The 17,270-nt window shown below is 40.9% G+C and overlaps 2 protein-coding genes across 4 annotated transcripts in view; one reads left to right on the forward strand and one right to left on the reverse strand.

The window, feature by feature from the left end:
• The window catches only part of LOC117959255 (angiopoietin-related protein 2-like), a 14,041-nt gene extending 1,796 nt beyond the window's left edge, over nucleotides 1-12,245 (forward strand). The window contains exons 2-5 of one of the 2 annotated variants that reach the window (XM_034896264.1): nucleotides 3,363-4,295; nucleotides 6,666-6,871; nucleotides 7,735-8,005; nucleotides 12,031-12,245. In XM_034896264.1, the coding sequence (XP_034752155.1) occupies nucleotides 3,401-4,295; nucleotides 6,666-6,871; nucleotides 7,735-8,005; nucleotides 12,031-12,230 (1,572 nt within the window). In that variant the 5' untranslated portion in view covers nucleotides 3,363-3,400 and the 3' untranslated portion in view covers nucleotides 12,231-12,245. The remainder of the gene's footprint in view (nucleotides 1-3,362; nucleotides 4,296-6,665; nucleotides 6,872-7,734; nucleotides 8,006-12,030) is intronic. The other variant, XM_034896265.1, reaches the window with a different exon arrangement.
• The window catches only part of LOC117959254 (ras-specific guanine nucleotide-releasing factor RalGPS1-like), an 86,430-nt gene that overhangs the window by 38,403 nt on the left and 30,757 nt on the right, over nucleotides 1-17,270 (reverse strand). The gene's annotated exons all lie outside the window — the stretch shown is intronic.

A 17,270-nucleotide genomic window follows, 5' to 3' on the forward strand; every position in this document is an offset into this window, starting at 1 on the left:
ACACAAGAAGTCCGTATAAGAAGTGACATGACAGCGTCAGCAGAAAAAAGAGGCCTGTCAAATTCAGGTGAGTCATGTGGTCACCGGACAGGTTAAGAACCACGGTTAAAAGTTGGTTAGATTTAGGTAAATTGGTAAGATAAAACAGTTTAAAGCCAGATAACGGTTTAAAACCAGATTAAACACAGTTCCCATACACGGACTACAGACCACTCTCACACACTGCTCTCACACACTGCTGCTGCGTGTCGCCATTACCAGCGCCAAAAGCAAAGTTGTTGGCAGCATGTTGGACTGACACTGATCAGGTGACACCTGTCTTACATCCATGTTTACCAGCTCTGGTCATTGTTGGTGCATCACCGCCTGCTAACTGGAAACTAACACTGGTCTGCTCATGTCTTTGCACAATGGTTGGATGGTTTCTTTATGTAAAGCGACAAGTTAGTTAGGTGACAATGGAATTGTGCAACTGTGTAAAGTAAAGACTCAAACTATGGCACATTACAGTCAGGAGCACGCTGGTGTTTGATTGGTCTATAAGTGGGAGCCCTCAGGCAGCATGTTGAGGATGAAAAGAAAGGATAGCTCTCCTTCAACAGTTCCTTCAGCTTCAGGCAGACACAGGGACTGGAAATGAACTGCAATCATTTGACTAGGTACTTCTTTAGGTTATCCATTAGTCAGCCAACCCCCCCGTGATTTAAAAAGCTCTTCTTGCCTTTGTGTCCAGAGGCAGACGTGTGATTGTGGTGAGCATGTGTGCGTGTGACAGTTGATGAGTTCAAGTGACAAAGACAGAAAGAGGGAAGAGGGAAGCGGGTGACAGGGAGGGAGACAGATCAATGCTTCACTCCTGATGTCTGGGTGCTCGTATAGGCTGCTACAGACAGCTGGTGATCTTGCTCTGGGCTTAGGCTATGGGGGCCACTGACCACACAGACATAAGAGACCTTCAGTTGAGAATGCATACTGTAGGTATTTCACGTAACTTCAGATGGCACTGCTCTCCCGTCCTCTCTCTCTCTCATCCCGGTGTCTGAATTAATTCCAATCGACTTTTTATTAAGTCATGGGGCTAGATGCCAACTAAACATTTGGTCTCCTCCTCACTTCATGTACTACAGAGACGTGTGTTATTGTGCTGTGTTATTTTTCCTTTATCCGGTTCTGACGACCACTGGCCAGAACTCCCTGTAATTAGTCCGTAAGCCTGACCCATCCATAGAAAATGTCTCACTGAACATTCCAATGCTGTGATGATATTTTTCCCAGAGACAAACAGAAACATTATCAGAACATGACTTGCCAATAAAAGAGCTTCGAGTCAAGACTGTATACAGGCAATCCTTCTTAGTAGAGCGCAACTGATAAAGGATTTGAAGGCCAATACCGATATGAATCTTAAGTTATTTAAAAATCCAGTGTTCTAATACATTGGCCGATAGAATATCTAGAAACTCATTAAAAACAAAAACAGATTTCCCTAACATTAGTTATTTGTAGTTATTTATGAGTTCACACTAAAATATGATGGTAATTGGCTTTGTCACAAGAGAACATAAAAATATATTAAAGTTCTGATAAATAACATAAAAATGCAAACTTAAGATATTAAACTTAAAGTCCTTTGAACAAAAACCCACAAGAATGTTCTGGTTGACAGACTATGCAACCCCATCACTAAGAGGGACGTTGTAGAGCGCCCTCTGGTGGACAGACTATGCAACGCCATCACTAACAGGGACGTTGTATGCGTCCTCTGGGGGATAAAGTAACGCCAAAACTCAGAACATGCTTAACCGTCAGTTTTTATTTTATAAATGTTAATTTATCAGAATCTTTTATTTGTCATTGTACATGATTCAGATGAATCAATATTTTTATCGGCCATTATGAATGCCGATACCAATAGTCCATACAGCCAATGCCGATACCGATAGATGCCTAATATTGGCCGATAACATCGGCCCGCCAATATATCCCTTGGGCTCGACTTCTTAATCATATCTTTTAGGAAAGATAACTAATGTTTTCACTTCATGAGATCAAACTAGGGTAACAAGCAGTGCTGATGAAGCCCAATGGCACTTAAGGACACAGCGTAACTTTTACCAAAATGAAACCTCAGGTCTTTTGTGAATGTAACCAAGTCAAACTTTTGTTTCAAAGCATAATTAGCACAGTATCACCACTTTTAAGATTCACCAGTCTGGTGTTAACTGTTTCTGCTGCAGCTTACTGTACTGTTGGTATTATGTGCTGTGTATTCACATTAGCATGATATCTCTGCTACTAAAAAACTCTGCTCTGCTCCGACCACTTGCTCTGCAAGAAATCAAGTGAAATTGATAGCGCGTCTGAACAGACCATAATGTCGGCTCATTTGGAATACGATCTTGTTTTACAAAAATAGTTAACCGCAATGTGTTCCTGAAAACATTTTAAGCGACAAACAGGCAATGCAGATGTGTTCAGTATAAAAGATGTCAAGCTTTTGAGAGGTGAAACCGAGCTTCTCCAAAGGTTATAGACATGAAATGAAATGACAGTGGAGAGACTCCCTAGAAAGACGGGTGGTCTCTACGTGGTTAAGAACAGGCACCAGAAGGACTAGTTATCATTATATGTGTAACAATCTGGTGTTTGGGTGCGGCCGCAAGAGGACTTCACTTCACATCAACAGCCAATCAGGTTTAACTATACATAAGTGTGTGGTAGTATATCTGCAGTTAAAGAGAGATTAACGCAGAGCACCAGACCACAAGTTTTTAGTAAATATTGACCAATAATGATTAATTGGGGCTTCACTACTTTACATGCATTTGAATTTCATCAGAATGTCCTCATATCAGAACTCTCATGAAAACATTTCCTCAACAGGTTTGCTGACAGTTTAAGTGAGACCATTAGGAATGAGTTATGTCACTTAATGCCTCAATGCTAGTTTTATCAAATCAAGCCTTCATTGGTGACACCACATATTCAACAATACTTGTTTGATTCACCATGTGTAGTAAAATGGGAGAAAGTATTGCTGAATGATTCACTTTTGGCACTGAAACTTCGCAGGTGTTGGGGCGCTGCAGTGTTTATTCATGGAAATACTGTAACCTACCCACATTTACTGCCACGTGGCAAATCTGCTGCAAATCTACTGCCACTTGACAAATCTGCTATGCTCTAGATGGCTGGGAATTCTACAGTTATGGCTGGGTTTTCAACAGTTCTTTGTATATCAGTAACATGTATGAAGTTCACTGCAGACTGGGTTCTCCACTGACATATAGTCAAATCTACACACTTCAGTGAATGCGGGAGAATAAGACATTTACTGATAATCTCTTCCCCCTCTGTTCCAGAAATCATCATATTGTATCGGCTGCAGCAGGACTGCGTTATGATTCTCCCTGTGGCGGTTTTGCCGGTGCTACTGCTGCTCTCTGGACCCCAGTCCTGTGTCCAGGGATACCCTCAGGAAATCGGAAACAGTAATGAGTTCCTGGAGAGAGAGTTTGTCTATGCGCCAAAACGCCAAAAACGTGCTGTGGTTGACCACAGTGTTTTCCAAAAAGACAAATGTTCTTACACCTTTATAGTCCCTCAGCAGAAAATAAAGGGGGCCATCTGTGTGAACTCCAAGGAGCCTGAGACCCTGCTGGAGAACCGGGTCAATAAGCAGGAGCTGGAGCTGCTCAACAGTGAGCTGCAGAAGCAGCAAAAGCAGATTGAAGCACTGCAGCAGTTGGTAGAGGTAGATGGGGGGGTCATCAATGAAGTCAAGCTACTGCGCAAAGAAAGCCGCAACATGAACTCCAGAGTTACACAGCTCTACATGCAGCTGCTGCATGAAATTATCCGCAAACGAGACAATGCTCTTGAGGTTTCACAGCTGGAGACCCGCGTGGTCAATCACACAAACGAGATGGGGAGGCTCACCTCACGCTATCACGACCTGGAACACAAGTACAAACAGCTGTCAGCCCTCGCGGATAACCAGAGTGCTCTCCTGGTGCAGTTGGAGGAGCACTGTAAGCGGGGGGGATACTCCTATGGTATGGTGCAGGACAGGAGCCGCCTGGGCCGATCACAGCCTCCTGCCATCCCTCAGCCTCCTCTAAAGATGCCTGCATTGTCTCCTGGAGGCTACACACCCTACCACCCCCCCCCATTCACCCGCCACACCAACCACCCCATGGCTAATGAGATACAGAGTGACCAGAACGCCAAAGCATTGCCACCTCCACCTGCCACAATGCCAGGCGCTACATACAGCTTTACAAGCCAGCCCTCTGGTAAGAACTGTTGATGACAACACAGAAAGTCATGTCTTCCTCTGAGCTCTATTGTTGCAGCAGACACAGGCCATACATTGTCCAATACTTCACAAAGCTGGGAAACATCTTCTCTACTATGGCATACCCCACTGAGAACATGCACACAGTGGCCTTCTTCAAAAAAGAAAAGTCCCTATAATATCCGTATCAAGCTCAAGCTCAAACTTAGCTTAACCATGACTATCTGGCAGCTTCACTGATGTGACCATATCCACATAACCCGTACTTTTAATTAATGGTGACTAGGAGACAGTTTGACTTCAATATAGGACACAAAAGTATAAAAATGTTGAAAAAATTACGTTTAAACAAGCTTTTCACAAATCCAAATTGAGGAAGAGGTTTTTTTTAAATCATCATATTTGATATGAGATCATGACTTGTTTGACAGACCTTACTAAGCCTGGGCAAAAGCTTTAGCTTGGCAAAAAGGCTGTCTCTTTTCTGCCCCCTCAACCTGTATACATGGTCCAGCTTGATCCCACTATGGGATTTTTAACTCATTTTAGTACTTAAGTGTTGTAAGTCTACTTGGCACATTTGTTTAAATATTATATATAATAAGTCTTTGTTTGTCTGCTACAGCTTATGTTTGTATTATCCATAACTGGTCTTTCCTAAAAATGACACCCTGTGCCTCAGTGAGATCACCTGTATTAATAAAGGTTCAATTGAAACAATTAAAATGATGATACATTTTAAAGTCTCCCACTGTGAGAAATGTACCAGAAACTGATTGTCCAGCTTCGTTGTGAGCAAAATATTTCATTTAACAATTGCCATTTAACCTTCACCTTGCACGACAGCTGAATTCTCAAGAATCACGGGCTCACACAATTACATTAAAATCTATCTGACCTTTTGTGTCTGAGCCACCATGGTCTGTACCACTATTAAGTTTTATTGAATTATAGGGGACTATGTTGTTGAAGAACCAGATTAACAACCCATTTTTAATGTAAATGAGCACTGAAAACACCCAAATCAAGACTAGATCAAATATAACACTGCAGCCAAATATTATTCAGCTCTGATAATTTGTGTGAAATCCTTTTTGTAAGAAAACATGCAACCAAATAAGACAAACAGAAAGAGAGTAGCTTCCTATTGCATGCCCGTATAAAAATATATGAAATTATGAAAGTTCTGCTAATCACTTTCAACTAAACAACAGCTACACATGGCACTCTTACTAGACTGTTATGGACTGTTGGATTATTTCAATGAAATGATTATCGGGAAACTGGTTGATCATATATGTCTGCTGTGTTGGACCCGGTTTCATTTTGGCAGGTTACAGTAGAGTTAATGAAAAAAATGAAGTGATTATGAGTCATATAAATTAATAACAGCAACCAAATAACACTGCATGATACATGTTTGTTGGTACAATACACTGTATGAAATGAGTTGTGAATAGGAATCATTTAAAAATGTTTCTTTCAAGCCACAACTCAAATAATTCGAACTAAGACTCGTTAGGAACCAGAATCAATTTGCGACATGCAGCAAAGGACAAGGGCTGCAGCAAGGACTGAGGCATTGGGTTTTATGGGCCACACACTACCAATACAAGTTGAGCTACCATGGAGGGAAACCTTTAGTGTTGGCACAAACAAATCACCTATATTAAATTAAGACTCATTTCTGCTGCAATTTAAAGGATTTGAAAAAATGTATGGTGCAAGAGAAAAGTGCATTAACAGGCTTGATTGCTTGTGCCATGTTTTAAGTTGAGACCGAAGATTAGTCAGTAAATGATTTAGAGCTGAAAATAATCTAATCAATTAGTCTGCAACTCAATTTTGGCACAGGTTGGCATGCCTGCTTGTGCAAACTTGCAGGTTGCATGCCAACCTACAAAAATGTACTAGCTCCCAAGGGCTGCATGAGTCCGATTCAAGCTACTGCCAGTTGGCCCTCACTAGGAAAAGGGGCCCAGTTATCACACAAAAACAATCACAACTTTTTGCTGTCATGGCTTGATGAAGGTGGAAACAAGCTTCCCATGGATATCAGAACAGCAGAAACTCCACACACACACACACACACACACACACACACACACACACACACACACACACACGAACAGCTGCTCCTGTCAGCATCATAGAAACTGGAAAGCATTTGTCATATTTGGCATACATATGACTGGTCAACAATGACTTCACTTTTCCAGGGGAATTCTGTTCATACGTATGTTCCACCATTCTTTTTGAAGTTGCAGTGCCTGTTACTTGAACAGGTTGTTAGCATTCTAATAATGATGACAGTAATAAAAGGTTTGTAGATAATGATGCATTATACAGCTTTGTTAGTCAGCATTAGTTGTTTTTCCAGGTCCTTTCAAAGACTGCCTTGATGCTCTGGAGGGCGGATACACTACCAGTGGTATGTACCTCCTGAAACCAGACAACAGCAACCAACTCATGCAGGTTTGGTGTGACCAGAGACACGACCCTGGTGGCTGGACTGTTATTCTGAGACGTCAGGATGGCTCTGTGAACTTCTTTAGAAACTGGGAGACTTACAAGGTAATATTTCAAGATCTGAGCATAAAATCCTAAGGTTTTACATGCCTTCTAGACAGTTCTGAGAAGCTTATAAAGCTATACCTGATGACATAATTAAACGGTTATTTAGCTCCCACAGTGGAAATGTGTCTTTTGTCCATTGTATAAGATGTGAGTTAAAAGAATAACGCTACAACATCCAGACTATGAGATTGCAACAGAAGAGCTTAGATCAATTGACGTGAACCAAGCATGCTCTTAGTGTTGGATGGTTATGATCCAAGGACTTTATAACTATGCTGTGTTTCAATGTTACTATCATTAGCAGAACCCAACGTTTCTTAAATACTGGTGCATAGGGCAAAACATTTAGTTGCCAAAGTTTAACATCCTGTGGCTTAAAGGGAAGACACCCCAATATGGATGATCTTCTTACTACTTTAAACTCAATACTAAAACACAGAGTACTTCCAAGTTGTCCCCCAAGCCAATCTTTCCCCAACACACCCTCAATGAGTCAACAAGGCACTTTGAGCCAATAACACCCTGACACTTGGCAGGAACTAGGTCTCCCTCCTGATGGAACCCATGTGTGATGTAATTGAAACCAGTGATTTAGACACCATAAGTGTGGTGGAAAGGATCTTCAACACGTCCTGCAATTATGCCACTTCTCTTGGCCTCTCATTCTGACATCATACCAGTCTTCAAAGATACAAGGGAAACACGGCTGGTTATTTGAGTTCATGGCTGTATCCAAGGAGAATAACAAACAGTTTACGTCTTGTTCATTTTAAAATAAGAAAATTGCTGTGGCTTTATATCATGTGTTAGGAACTGTTGAAACGGATTACTTCTGATTTATTTAATGCCCTTTTTTATAGCAAGGGTTTGGAAACATTGATGGTGAACACTGGCTGGGCCTAGAAAGCATATATTGGCTGACCAAGCAGGGCACCTACAAGCTGCTAGTGACTCTGGAAGACTGGACCGGACGCAAGACCTTTGCAGAGTATGCCAGCTTCCGGGTCGAGTCTGAGGCCGACTTCTACAGGCTGCGATTGGGTCAATACCATGGCAACGCTGGAGACTCTCTTACCTGGCACAACAGCAAGCAGTTTACCACACTGGACAAAGACCATGATGTCTACACAGGTGAGTGGAATGCAGTGCAACAGAAGACAAGTCCACATCCAAGACACCACATGGCTTGTCTTCATAGGGTACAAGCAACTGCTCCAACACTCTCTAGATTCCTCGTCATTTTGGAGCGTCAATAAAAGAAAAACTCTTTTCATTATTGTTTCCTCACCCAACATGGTCTGGAGGGAAGCTATTAGGTTTTTGTGCTTCCAGCTAGCGGTCCGTATTTCCATCCTCATCTCGTAGTGATCAATTTTGTGAATCTGTGCACATCCCCGATAAAAAGCCCCTTGTTCACATTAGGACTACCTGTGAACGAGGGGTAAGGGTCAGGAGTGGTGCATCATGTGAGGGGGATTGTGCAATATAATTTTTGAAGGCTGTGGCTCCTCGGCAGAGCGTTTGCCTGCAAATCGGAAGGTTGGTGGTTGAAGTGTCCTTGGACAAGACACTGAACCCTGAGCTGCCCACAATGCTGCCCCACCGGTGTGTAAATGTGCCTGAGTGTTTGTCTGATGAGCAGGTGGCCCCTTGTACGGCAGCCTCGGCCACAGTGTGTGAATAGTTACTGTACTATAGAAAAGTGCTTTGAGTAGTCAAGAAGCTCTATATAGGAACATATATATCCATTTACATTTGTTGGGTTAGATTCATCTGCTAGCAATGAGGGGGCCAAGACAGAGCTACATGGAAAAATATGCACCAAGCAAGCTACTTTTAAATGTTGCTGTTTTCAGTACAAAAGGTAGGTGGACCCCCCCGCCCCAGACTAAAAAAGTTGGGTGATCCTCCTCTCACCAAAGAATAAAAAGACATGACCCTTCCCTCTTTTCCTCTGGTGGTCCATTCCATAAATACTGAATGGCTCCTTAGTTTCTTCATTATTCTGAGATCTGTGTTCTGGGTAACATGCAATCAACCAATCAGAGGTCCTCTCCCATTCCCTTTAACAGCCAGTTGCGTTGGACCTTTACTGTTATGGAGGATTTGCACCATAAAATTGTATATCTAATCTTTTGCATGTGTGTGTTGCCGTGTCCCTGTGTGCGTAACAAGCATAGTGTGTGTAACAAGCATAGTGTGTGTCCCTGCGTGTGTATCAAGCATACCGTGTGTCCCTGTGTGTGTGTATCAAGCATAGCATCTGTCCCTGTGTGTGTAACAAGCATAATGTGTCCATGCGTGTGTATCAAGCGTAGCGTGTGTCCCTGTGTGTGTAACAAGCATAGTGTGTGTCCTTGTGTTAGTGTGTGTGTGTGTGTGTGTGTAACAAGTATAGCGTGCGTCCCTGTGTGTAACAAGCATAGTGTGTCCCTGTGTGTGTAACAAGCATAGTATGAGCACGCTGTGCACGAGCCTAGGCACATTATACTAATATGCTATCAAAATTACAATGAAATGCTGCGTAATTGACTTTAGACCAGTTTTTTTTGGTCAACAGCGCAATCATTTCGTGCTTCCTCAAGATAGCAATACTACCAGAATGCAATTGAACACACCTCCCTGTAAGCCCATGGGTGCAAAGATAGGCATAGGTGCATTGCTGTTTACACTGTGTCAGTCTTAAACTAGCAAAGACACTTGCGTGGGGCTTTGTGCTAGACAGACTGCAAGGCCATGGACCAAACGCCGACCACTCTACCACCTGAGCCATGGCTATGAGTGTACAGTGTAGGGCAATGTTTGGTAGCGTTAACCCAAAACAGAGATGTGTGGTGGTCACCCGCGGTGGCGTCTGGAGTCAGGCTTTACCTGAATAGCAGTAAAGCAGTATTTTTCATTATTAGGACCCAAGCGCCAAAAGCGGCAAAGGCCCTATTGAAACTGATGGAATTATTATTGTACTTTTCTAAATAAATTGTCTTTTTGAGGGGCTTAACCTATTCAAAAACTCAACAAATTTGGAGGTCGTATCAAGTCGGATGAAAATGTAAGTATTTTAATGGTTTCGGGAATAGGCGCACAAAAATGGCTTGCTAGCGCCCCCTACAATATTAAGAACATTGAGCCCCTGCAGTACGTTTAACGTACAGTCACAAAACTTGGTACACATATGTAGCATGGCAGGGCGGACATAAAACTCCACTGGAGCCCCCCCCCTTAACCCAACAGGAGGTAGGCCTAAAAGACAAGGTGCTATACATTAACAAACTCCTTCTAGAGATTTCATCAGATCGACTTCAAATTCAGTCTGAGTCATCTAAACACCTTAACAATGAAAATGTATTAAAAGAAAAACTTTTCTTCAAATGGTGTGGGCGGGGCATGGCGGCCATTTTGAGTGTTTAGCGAAGAAGGAGAAAGTGGCTCTAATTACAGTGTACATTGTCGTATCTGCTTGAAAGTTCCCACAATCACCAAGAATCCAGACCTGAGGACAGCTACAGGCCAATATGGACTTTTAGAGATAGCGCCACCAACTGGCAACAGGAAATCAGCCTTATTTGACGAATCCAATTTACATGAAACTTATGTGTGGTCTTCATGTGATACTGAGCTGGCCCCTATACTTTAACCACGCCCGCTCAATCCGTCCACGCCCCCTTTCATAGCATTGGAACTGTAAACGTACAGTCTTTTGTGAGGTGTCATTGAACTCAGCAGAGAGTTCTTTTTTTATGGTGGTGGTTTTGCCCGCCGCCTATGCTTAAGCCACGCCCCCTTTCATTACTGGTGACCTATTTAAGGTAGCGTTTTGAGTGAGGTGTCATTGAACTCAGCAGGGAGTTCCCTTTCCATTGGTGACAATTTTCAGTGTCTGAGTGACGCACAAATACTCGGCTGCAAGGAGCAAAGTCTGCCGGTAACCCCAACGCACGCAGGTTAGCAAGGGCCCGTCCAACGCTACTTGCAGCTTTAATTATGATTAAACTTTGCAATTCATATGCCTTTTGCAAAACAGTTTTTGAAAACAGTCATAGCCTACATATGTTATGGGTATTGTTGGTTGTGCAGAATACAATGTTTTTGTTTAAATAATTTTGGAAGCTTATAGCAGCAATTAAGCACGTTAATATCGAATAACAATAAACCAGTGAGCTTAGCCAAATGCAATATCTGCTCATTCATAACAAGTCCAAATGCCCATGTTCTGCTGTTCCTCTGTACACCAAGATTCATTTAGAGCCACCCGAGTAATGTCTGGCAAATTCCAATGATCCAAATGAGTTTGCCATAGCGCTCATGAAAGCCTGAAAATACTTAACTGCTGCTCTTTGATTTACCTAAATAAAACTGGCTGGATTAAGTTGGCAACTCTGCAAGTTCCCCATTACTATGTATCTTGTACTGGCATGCATGATTAAAATGCCTTTTTACTTGAAAGAGTTCATGTATTCATTTATCCAAAGTGCATGTATAAAAAACTGAAACTGAGCATAACAATTAAGAGTTCCCTGTGTTAGTGTGCCAGTGTTCATGCCTGATTAGAGAAAAGAAAACCGTGGAGATCTGCAGTGGGGATTCATAGAAACATTGCGCTAATGAGGTATGGGCAATTGCATGCCTCTTTCCTTTGGCTCCTCAAACATGCATGTGCACCCATAAACTAGATAGAACCCGAATACTCCTGTTGTTAACATGAACAAGCAAAGTTTCTGTCAAAACCTGATCAAAGTCACAACAACCGTAGCAGTTTTGGGCCTCAGCCCAATAAAAAATAGAACTGTAAAACATGAAATAAAATAAGTAATCCATGGGTGTAAATGTACTAGTTTTCCAGATGACGGCGGTCACACAGTGGGACACAGCCAGTATACTTTTCATGACATTCCACCAACTTTAAGATCGCTAACCTGCCCCGATTCACATCCAGAGGTAGAAATTACAGCCCGGGTCGGGCCGAGAACCAAAGCTCTACCACAACCCGAACCACCTGATACGGACAGTAGACACAGCCGGCGAGGAGACGGCATGCTGAGAGCTTTACCGTTCTGTATAATGCAGGTGCAATGATCAAGCCTTACCCTAACCGCTGAACCAGCAAAAGACCAGTTCTAGAATATTAGTTAGTCTGATTGGATTCCTTGTATCTCCAGGTAACTGTGCCCACTACCAGAAGGGAGGATGGTGGTATAATGCCTGTGCCCATTCCAACCTGAACGGCGTGTGGTACCGTGGTGGGCATTACCGCAGCCGCTACCAGGACGGGGTCTACTGGGCCGAGTTCAGAGGAGGAGCTTATTCCCTGAAAAAAGTGACCATGATGATACGAGCCAATGCAAACACCTTCCATTAACACTTTAGTCATTCAAAACAGTCTATTTTCACTTCTTTTCTTGTTGCATTCTTTGTATTCATAATGTTATAATAAGGCTCATGCGATCCATGCCAAATCTGTATTCTTTCTTTTTTTTTTATTACTTCTACAGGTATAGGTTTTGCTTATGTTGTTCGGTGTCATGAAGCGACATCACAAACACAAAAATATATCAAGTGGCTGTAATATCTTCTCCAAGTCTCCTGGGGCCTGTTGCACGAAACCAGGATAAGGGATTAAGCTGGGATATTCAAGTTATCCTGGATGAATTTAGCTTGGACTTGGTTGCACGAAACCAGATTAAATTAAACCCAGCCAAGTAACCATGGAGATTTAATCTTTGCGGCTAGCCTGGTCCAGAGCAGGCTAACAGCCAGGCTAACAGCCAGGCTAAGATTAATCCTGGATTCTCATATGTCAAATCAGCTGCCGTCTGATCTGAAATAAACGTGTTTAACAGTTATTCCGTTGTCTTCTGCATGTGTTCTGCTTTATTTTTATTAACATGCATTAAGCTACTTGTCACTATTGTTGTCGCGAGTTGGATTTAAACCCTACTACAGTTGTTTAGATGGTTAGAAATGGTTGCACTGGCACCCTGATGCGGAGTGGGACTTTTCCCGGTGGGACGGTAGTGTGTAGAGGCTGTCTGGTCAGTTTCCACTCTCTCTGTAAAAGTAGAGATGATCAGCGCAGCCTCTGTGGTCTCAGCTTCGGGTTACAGGACGCGCTCCGAAGATTAAGTGTGACGATATTAATGTAGAGTTATTCCCAGATGATAATAATTGCAGACTGGTCAGAGATCAAAAGATTCAAGATTTCATTTTCTTGTTGGTTAACCTTCTCTAATAAAGGACAGTTTGTGTGACTCCTTAATATGTAGGCCTAATGTTTTTTTATTATAACTTACAATGGTTGCATAACCTTCTCTATTAGTCTCCCATCCCTGGAACAATAACGTGGCCTTTATACAGGACGTATGTAGTGTAGTTTACATTCATCACACCGGGAACACCACAATGCATCTTCATCTTTTTGTTTTGGTGCGGTCACTTGTCAGAAGAATAAACCATGAATATCATTTTACATATGCTCACAGCGTGTATTGAAGTCACTTACTTCTTTTTCTAGTTGTTTTCCCTTTCTGATTGTTTGGAATGAACATTAATTGTTCAAAAATTAGATATAGCTTATAGAGATTTGTGCATATGGTTGTAAAACATGTTCTCACGGTGACAATAAGGGTTTGAAATTAAGCCTAGTCCTTAATTAGGGTCCATTTCCCCAGGAACATTATTTCATCTGCTCACTTTTAAGGCAAAGGCTAAATAATATAAATTTTATTTATTTAGTGCTACATGGTAGGCTAAATAATAATACATTTTATTTATATAGTGCTTTCCATGGTAGGCTAGTCAAAGACACTTTACAGTAAAACCAGCATATTTATCAAAAAAACAGAAATATGAAACTAGCATTTGTAAAGCAATTAAAACACAGTGTAGCTTACAACTCTAAAAATTTCGAGTGACTATAGCCTAAGGAGATATTTTTACATCCATACACATTCAGTCGCGTCCACTATGTTGGGCTCATTCTCTCAGTTTAAGCCGTATTTCTCTTTTTGCATATTCTTCCCCTCCTCGTTCCTTTCCATTAGAAGCTGCTGCTCATTGGGGGAAACAAAGCGCATGAGTCTTCTCAATTCTTCATCAGTAAATCTGGGATCGATACCGTGGTCTATTTGAGAAAGCCGTGAACGTGCACTTATCCCAGCTATTTACACCTGTTTTGACCTAGCTTCTCCTGTTCATACTGCCTCGGCAAACGTGCAACAAATAAAGCCGCGATGAGCGGATCGCACTAAGTCCAGCTGGGCTTGTTCACTTATCCTGGATATCTTTATTCTACTTTCGTGCAACAGGCCCCAGGTCTGTGTGGCCTTCTCGTGCAAATCACAAACTTCAATAAATAATATATACATAAATAATTGTATTGGGATCAGTTCTACAGGTGATAAATCTAGTTATTCATTTTTGATACATTGTTCTGGAAAGATTTCAGTAGTCCTTTGCCTATTAATTTCATCTAATATTTAGAATTGACAATAGTTAGTAAAACAATGGATTGAATGTGAACAAGTACAAAGTTGTACATGCCAAATAAAGTTCAGCAGTTCAACTTTCTCTAAAGAACAGGAATGTGGAATATCCAGCTATCTATATCACTGAATACACTATGCAGGATTATGTTATATATCTAATATGTTGACTGGAAGGATTTTATAATGCTAATCTTTATAGAGAGATAAGTGGCAGACACTGCTCCATGGAGATGATCTTCCTCACTATTATACCATGGTCTGGTCTGGCTGAATACTTAATTCTGATTGGCCACAGGGTGTCCATTAAAAAGTGATATAGGACACCTACTAAACTGACTGTTTACCATTCTAAATGAATGTGCTATATAGAAGAAAAGGAAAATGTGAATTCTTTCTTTCCAACACTGTGTGGTGCTTTAGAGCCTTGTCCATTGAACACCACAAGATGGCGCTAACACACACGCTACAGGTAGTGTGTTACACTCTGGACTGACTTTGTTTCCAAGCAAATAACGTTATCTCACATCCAGCTCACTACTAACGTATACAGATCAGGACATGGCTAATAGCTAGCTTGTTTTGGTGTAAACACAGTGTCACATTATATTTTATGGATGCCAGCTGTACATAATTGTTATTGACTCTAAATCTTGCTAGCATAGCGTTAGCTCTCTGGCTCCTAGCTTCTGAGGTGAAGGGTTCTACGAGCTGAGCAGACAATAAATATCTCCCGTTGCTAAGGGTGGCAAGTCCTATCTAAGGTTTTGCATTACATAAGATCCTTTTGTGATGTGAAATATTGTACCGTAATATTGTCAAACCCTCAGGTATAACCAGGGAAACAGAGTTATGGTTTGAATAAACTTTAGATTTTGATTGTAAAATGCATTAAAATATACATGAATATATTATGAATTGTTTTTGAATAATTTGGCGAGTGACCATGGTGTGGTCTCACTAACTTAACATTTAACCATCATGTTCCACATTTTAAACACAGCTTTTCTTTCTAGATTGAAAACATAATAGACAGTATAATGGTAAATGTAGTGCATTTGCTATTAATAGCACATTGCTACATTACCAACAACTTGTCATCCACATCCACATTCATTCAACACTGGTGGAAGCAAAGTAGGCTCCAAGATCTCACTCACACTTACAGATCTTCCACAATTCACCTTGTATAGGGATACTACAGCTTAATAAGAGGTGCGCTTCGTTACTCTGGGCAGAGCCAGGCTAGCTGTTACCCCCTATTTCCAGTCTCCATGCCAAGCTAGGCTTACCACATCCTGTCTCTGTACTTCTTGAGCTATTACTACCCCTACTACTATAAATTACAAGCACCGAGGTTACAAGATCCATCACATCTATTTAATATGAACATTTTGAAATAGATAATAGCTTTTGAATGTATATAGGAATTAACTACAATTTTATTGCAGGTTTTCCAGGTACAAGCAGCTCCAGTATACTTAAGCAGTAATTCAGTTATTCCTTCTACACACCAAAGATCAGTCACCTTTTGAGTGTACAGATACAGTGTGTTCCACGTACTCTGTGTACATACTGTAAATGCTATTTCATTAACATTGTTTTTTATAGTTTGTATGTAATCAACGTTGCAATAAATGATATACAACTCTGCTTTTGTTTCCATTGATTTTCATTTTAATTGAAATTAATTCTTATTATTCTTGAATACCCTGTTTTATGCCGTTTTTGTTCAAACAAAGCTGTCTTTTACCAGTAGCTAATAAACATTTTGTTACTGTCTGCATGACAAAAATATGGTTTGAATGAAATATACATTTGTTAAGAAATGATGTCCCGATAAATTGTGAAACCGCATCTGAAGTACATCATGAGATCTTGTTTAATCTCTAAACAGGGTGTTTGGGACCCCTAGGGCGTCCTCAGAGTAGCTGCAAATTATTGCCCAATGGTTTGAAAACAACAATTATTCAAATAAGTTTGAAAATATACATCAACATGAAACCAAAATGTTATCAGTAAAGATACATTTTTTTTCAGCTACTTCTTATTGCTAAGTTCGGAAGATTCACTCTGGCCCATTTTAACAATAAAACATGGTGTATAAGTTATTATGTTATTTTGAAAGCTCAGTATTGTATGGACCATATTATGTATAGCCTTTACACATATGTTTAACACGTTATTGTAGACCAGTTTAATATACAATGACATTTTATGGCGTACTGTTTGTAGTAGAGGTCTCGGTTGCATCTCTTTTAAAGCTAAGGGGTCCCTGGCCTAAAAAGGACCCCTCTGGAACAGCAGAGGGCTCTGGTGAGCCACTCCACTTCTGTAATCACTGAGGTTCACTGGCCAAGGAGTTACCTCCCATGTTCTGACCTAAAATCTAAGGGTTAATGATACATAATGTTATGGACCAGCCTATTAGATACTCTCATTATGTCAAGTACCACAAACCAGGCCTGAAGACACATTTATTCATTCTGTCAGAGGTCTTTTATATAGGGTAAAAGGGTTTAACATTAGGGTTAATGTTATGTGACATTTACACGTTTCATGGACTTCTCAGGGCATTTGGGAAACTGGTAAAGGCGTTCAACAACATAAATATGTTAGATTTATATCATGGGCTGTGCAGCATGACATCCAAGCTTTACAGCAAAAATCAAGACTAGGGCTACACGATTATGGCCAAAATGATAATCACGATTATTTTGATCACGATTATTTGTTGATTTGAACAAAAACTAATTTTATAGTCACATAGGCTATTTATAACTGCTTTCAAATCAATACTGTGCTACATTCCTCTTATGTTGAAGTTGTATGTTGTACATACATAAAGCTGCAACACATGGAAATGAAAATTATCTGAAATATAATATATATATATATATATATATATATATATATAT

The sequence above is a fragment of the Etheostoma cragini genome, chromosome 16 (assembly GCF_013103735.1).
Source record: "Etheostoma cragini isolate CJK2018 chromosome 16, CSU_Ecrag_1.0, whole genome shotgun sequence".
Classification (NCBI taxonomy): domain Eukaryota; kingdom Metazoa; phylum Chordata; class Actinopteri; order Perciformes; family Percidae; genus Etheostoma; species Etheostoma cragini.